Below are 6,000 nucleotides of genomic sequence, written 5' to 3' on the forward strand. Positions count from 1 at the left end.
CTGATGTTGAAGCTGAAACTCCAATACTTTGGCCACTTGATAGGAAGAGCTGACTCATTTGAAAAGACCCTGATGTTGGGAAAGATTGAAGGCATGAGAAGGGGATGACAGAGGATGAGATGGTTAGATGGCATCACTGACTCAATGGACATGAGTTTGGGTAAACTCTGGGAGGTGGTAATGGACAGGGAGACCTGGCGTATTGTGGTTCATGGGGTCGCAAAGAGTCGGACACAACAGAGTGACTGAACTGAAATGAACCCAAAATATACAAAGAACTCATACAACAAACTTTTTTTTTAATCCAATTTAAAAAATGGGCAGAAAATCTGAATAGGTGTTTTTCCAAGGAAGACATATAGACGACAAATAAGCATATGAAAAGATGTTCAACATTACTAATCAGCAAAATACAAATCAAAACGTCAATGAGCTCTTACCTCACACATGTCAGAATGGTTATTATCAAAAAGACAAGAAATAAATGTTGGTGAGGATGTGGAGAAAAGGGAAGCCTGCTACAGTGTTAGTAACAATGTAAACTGGTACAATCACTATGGAAAATGGTAGACGTTCCTCAAAAAAATTAAAAGAACTACCATACAATGCAGCAAATTCCCTCTGGAGATTTATACAAAGAAAACAAAATACAATTTGAAATGATACATGCAGCCCTAGTCAAGATACAGAAGCAACCTAAGTGCCTGTCAATAGATGAATGGATAAAGAAGCTGTGGTGTGTATATATATATATATATACAATAGAACATTACTCAGCCATTAAAAAGAATGAAATCTTACCATTTGCAACAACATGAATGGATTTAGAGGGTATTGTGCTAAGCAAGATAACTGAGACAAATACTTTATTGATTTCACTCATATGTGAAATCTAAAAAAGCAAAACAAATGAACAAATATAAAACAGGAAGAGAGTTACAGACAGAGAACAAACAGGTGGTTGCCAGAGATGAGCAGGATGGAGGGAGGAGAGAAATAAATGAGGGAGATTAAGAAGTACATGCTTCCAGCTGTAAAATAAATGAGCAAAGTATGAAATGTACAACATGGGGAATTTAGTCAGTAACTATGTAATGTCTTTATACGGTGACATTATCACTGGACTTGTGATCAGTTTTAAATGTATAGAAATATCTAACCACTATGTTGTGCAAAAGGAATTAACATGTTGTAGGTCAATTTTACATCAAAAACAAACTCTAGGAAAAAAGATAACTTCTTGTTTTGAGACCAGGGGTTGGATGAGCAGTCAAAAGGTACAAACTTCCAGTTGTAAGATAAGTAAGTACTAAGGGTAAAATGTACAGGATAAATATACTTAACACATGAAAGTTTTTAAGAGTAAATCCTGATTTCTCATTACAAGAAAAATTTTTTTCTTTTATATCTATGTGAGATGATGGATGTTCACTAAACTTGTGGTAATAACTTTATTATGTTTATAAATGAAACCATTATGCTATACACCTTAAAAAAAAACCAAACAATTATTTGACTGTCTTGTAATAACCTAAATGGAAAAGAATCTGAAAAAGGATATATATACAAACACACACACACACACACACACATTTATGTATTATATATTAGGTTGGCCAAAAAGTTCGTTCGGGTTTTTCTCTACAATCTTACAAAAACCTTGAGCAAACTTTTTGACCAACCATATATATATATATATATAATCACTTTGCTATACACTTAAAACTAACATGACATTGTAATTTAACTATACTCCAGTTCTAAAAACTGTTTGAAAATATTACCAAGTGGTAACAGGTCTACAGGTCTAGCTGGCGGGGAGGGAGGCTTACCCATCATGAAGTTGGAGGTCAGTCTTCCACAGGTGCCCTCACTCAGGGAAGGATCAGGTCACTGGCTGTGTGCGGCCTGCAGGAGCAGTCCTGTTTCCTGTTGCAGGGAGGCCTCCTGCAGCGTTCTGTACTCACGGGCCCCTCCCCAGGCAGAATGAACGACTCAGTCCTCTGCACTCCCCTAACTCCCTCCCTTCCTGCTGTTCCAGACCGCCCTTGGAGGAGTCTAGGTTAAACTTACTCAGGTGAGCAAACAGCAGCAGCAAGAGATGTAAGGCAGAGGAAGGGGGAGGAAATTGAGGAAGAGTGGACGGGAGGAGGGCAGGTTTAGATCAAGCGCCTACTCATTCAGAGGACCCCAACGGGCGGCTCCACAGTGTGCTAAGATACAAAGATGAATGAGTGCACTCCTTGCATTCAGAGCTCCTAAGGGTGGGGTGGCCAGAAAAAAAAGTGATACTTACTAAAAGAAAGTGAGCAGGGGCTCAGAAAGAAAGGACTCTTGAGGACTGAGGGAGCTGGGAGTAAGAAGTGTGAAAGGACTGGGAGGCTGGGCAGTGCAGACTGGACAACTTACCAAACCCCATCTGCCTTGAACAGAGACCCTCTCCAGCTCCGGAATTCTAGCCGTGAAGCCATCAGTGAAGATTTTGTTGTTGTTTAGTCACTCAGTTGTGTCCGACTCTTTGCAACCCCACAGACTGTAGCCCGTCAGGCTCCTTTGTCCATGGGGTTTCCCAAGCAAGAATACCAGAGTGGGTTGCCATTTCCTTCCCCAGGGGATATTCTCAATCCAGGAATCGAACCTGTGTTTCTTGAGCTATCAGGGAAGCCGAGTGATTTTTTACGATCTGAATTATCCTAAATCCTGGTTTTCCTTTTGTCCCCCCATCAGAAAAGAGTTGATGGGAACAACAAAATGTGGCATCTGGCTTCTTACCACAATACAATCACTGTGGACCAATGTGGTGCCCCCAGAAGCATGGAACTGAATTCATAGGTGGCACATGGGCAGAGGGTGGGTAAGATTCAGGAAGTAGGAGGGGAGAAAAAAATAAAGAACACTGGCTAATCTCCCAGGGTGACTGAAGCCCAGGGAATGCTTGGTTCCATGCTGACCTTCAGAAATGTTTCCTCTCCTCTGAGGCTGATGGAAATTTCTAGGGAATTGAAATGATCCTGCCCATCGAAAAGTCTTGCCAATTTTAGGGTGCTGTTCTGAGACTGGAGTTGAGCAGTTCCTGTGAATGACTCAGGTCTTCAGGACCACCTGCCTGGCAGGGCTGTCCCACGTATGGCAGGGTACCATGAATGACCGTGCTTGTCCCAGACCCCACCTGTTGCAGATTTCATGATGCATGACGGAACATGACTCAGGATGGCAGAGTAATAAATGAATAAGCATTGGAAACAAATAAATATAGACATATTTAGCCATCCAATAATAAATCTCCCACACTTGTACACATGTACAGACACACATATACTTCCAGTCACCAAGGCAACCATTTCCTGAAGCTGTATTTTGTTCTTTTCCATGTTAGGTATTTTTAACCTTACTTCCTAGGAGTGTAGCTCTGGAATTTTGAGTCTCTCCTGAGAAAGTACCTCAGTACACACCTCCTTGGGACATGCTGGTACATCTAACATTTTCCAGGTCAATTTTGAAGGCTCATGTCTTATCCTCATTCAGACACTGCATTCAGCCAACACACCATTTGAAAATGCACTGAAAGCATCAGCAACACTAAATGACCATTACGATTTTTACTGTGAGTCAGAGAAATTAGGGATAAAGGTAGTGTTTGCCTTGCACAGTTTTCCCTGACAATTCTCGCTTTTAAAAGGGGGGGAGGGGGTGGGGATCACAAAGTTCATGTGAAAAAGGAGCCAGCTTGGTTCCAAAAGATGGAGACAGAGTCTCGGGATTAAAAGGGACAGCTCTTATTTTGGAGGCAGGAATTTAGGACTACTGATGATTTAAGAGAAGTTGACATTTCTTTCCTTCTTATAACATGTTACTCTTCAAATTAACCTAATTTTCTATTTTAGATTTCAATATTTTTAAATGCCAGCAACACAAAAGGGTCAGGAAACAGTTAAAACATCCTTACACAAATATTGATCTGACTTTTGACAACATCCATGTAATAAGCAGGGAAGTTTTTTCCTTTTAACATCACCAACGCGTTCATGATTAAAGGTCAGTCTGTGGCAACAGTTAATCTAATTTCATCTATACGCTACAATCATTACTCTCTGCTTAAAAAAAAAAAAAAAAAGTCTTATTTGTCACTGGTCCAAAAAGTTCTCTGCATATCCTTCTGTCAGATTTCTGCCAGAGGGGAAATGGTACGAGTATTTAATTTACAGTCTTAATCCACTCTCATGCCCTGTCTCTTATTAAGCGTCGAGGCACGGTGGAGTGGAGAGGGAAGTCTTTACCATGAAACAATTGCTTGTAAAGTAGCTTAAGTGCAGAACTGGTGATGGTGCGGCCGGCGTTTATTCTGCCCTGAACTAGGGCTCTGGTTTTCAAAACCCGAGACGGGAGAAAAGGGGGGAGCCACAAGGAAGACTGCACCCAGGTAATCTGGGTCAGTCTATCCATCAACGGAGAGAGGGGCAAGAGGCCAGTGGATGGAGAGACTCGGCAGGGTGCACAGCGGCCAAAATCCGGAGGAGGCGCATCCCAGGAGCGGGAGGCGTGGGTGGGCTGCGGGCTAGGCGTGCTAGCCGGGCGCGCAGTCCTCCCACCCTATCCGTCCCTGCCAAAGAGCGGGCACCCGCGGGGGCCCGGAGGTGCGGGGTTTCCCCGAGGCTCGGGAATTAACTCAGTTTCCCTGAGGGGCTCTGGCTGGCCCACCCCCTCCCTGGGCCTGGGCGGGTCAGTTTGTCACAAGGCAGGTCCCGTCTGTCTGTCTGTTTGTATGTCTCCCGCCTCCCCCCTCCCACCAACACCGCCGCCGCCGTTCCGCACCGAACGCTCCGGGGGAACTGGGCTGCCCTGGCGCCCCGCGTGCCCCCGCCTCCCGGCGCCGGGCGCACTCACCCGCGTGCAGGCCGCCCGCCTCGGGGCCGCTGTCCGGGGCGGCGTTGCTGGGCGGCGCGTCCGAGTCGGTGTAGGTGAGCCAGGTGGACTCCGTCTCCCGAGTCCAGCTCTCGTAGTAACGCGGCTCGATGGCATCCGCCCGGCTCCCGCCGCAGCCCATCCTCCCTCCCGTGCTGCGGGCGCGCCCTGCGGCCGCTGGGTTTTTGGTTCCGGCGGCGGCTCAGCCCCGGCGGCGCAGCCCGGGCCCGCGAGGAGGCGGCGGCGGCATCGGGTCCCCGCGCCAGCCAGCCCGTCCGCGCCGCAGCCAGGCGCCCGCCGCCCCCTCCGCCGCGCCCACTCCCCGCGCCCCTCCTCTCCTCCTCCGAGGCCCTCCCCTTCCCCACCTCTCAGGCCCCCGCCGCCCCTCGCCCTCGCCGCGCCCCCTACCCGTCCCCGATTCAATCTCTCCCCCGCATCCTCCATGCGGGCGCGCTGCGGACCGGGGGACTCAGGAGAGACGGCCTGGGAATGGGAGGGGGGCGAGGGGTGGATGGCTCCCAGGCTCTTGCGCACAGATCCACTCCCCGTTATTTATTCCTCCATGCCTTCTTCCCTTCTCCCTCCCTCCCTCCCTTCCACCTTTGTTCCACTCAGTCATCCCAGGGAACCTTGGAAGGGACCACCAAGCTTTCTGGCCACTTGTTTCTAAAGCAGTGGAGCTGGTGACAACCAAGAACCGTTGCTGTTAAGAATGAAGGAAGTGTCCTACTTGGTTTGGGGAGTAGGGAGTAGGGCCTTGTAATTTCTGAGAGAGTTGGACCGGACTCTGTGTCGCTAACACCCTTTCCAAGTTCTGCGGCTTTGAACGTTGTTCTCAAGAAAGCAAAAGAGCTTCAGGAACCTCAGGGAGCCAGGAACAGTCCCTTTGGATCGGCTATAAGGCATGGCTGGCTTCTCTCCAAACCCATTCCCAGGGTTCGTACCCCAACTGTCAGCCTTTCATTCCGTGGAGCCCGCTCAGCTCTATGTGCTTGATGGGAGCTCTGCTCGAGCTCAGACTTGGGTAAGCCAAAGGATTCCCTTGTCCCAAAGGAACCAGAACACACTGGGAAAGGAATGAAACTGCCTTTAGGAGAC

At 47.5% G+C, this 6,000-nt stretch overlaps 1 protein-coding gene across 2 annotated transcripts in view; it reads right to left on the reverse strand.

Moving 5' to 3' along the window:
* Positions 1-5,255, reverse strand: part of BAALC (BAALC binder of MAP3K1 and KLF4) — an 88,822-nt gene extending 83,567 nt beyond the window's left edge. The window contains exon 1 of one of the 2 annotated variants that reach the window (XR_011491497.1): positions 4,885-5,255. Coding sequence is in view for 1 of the 2 variants with exons in the window: in XM_070477311.1 (XP_070333412.1) it covers positions 4,885-5,044 (160 nt within the window). In the remaining variant the exon portion in view is untranslated. The remainder of the gene's footprint in view (positions 1-4,884) is intronic. The other variant, XM_070477311.1, reaches the window with a different exon arrangement.
* Positions 5,256-6,000: the final 745 nt, after the last annotated feature.

The sequence above is a fragment of the Odocoileus virginianus genome, chromosome 15 (genome assembly GCF_023699985.2).
Source record: "Odocoileus virginianus isolate 20LAN1187 ecotype Illinois chromosome 15, Ovbor_1.2, whole genome shotgun sequence".
Lineage (NCBI taxonomy): Eukaryota > Metazoa > Chordata > Mammalia > Artiodactyla > Cervidae > Odocoileus > Odocoileus virginianus.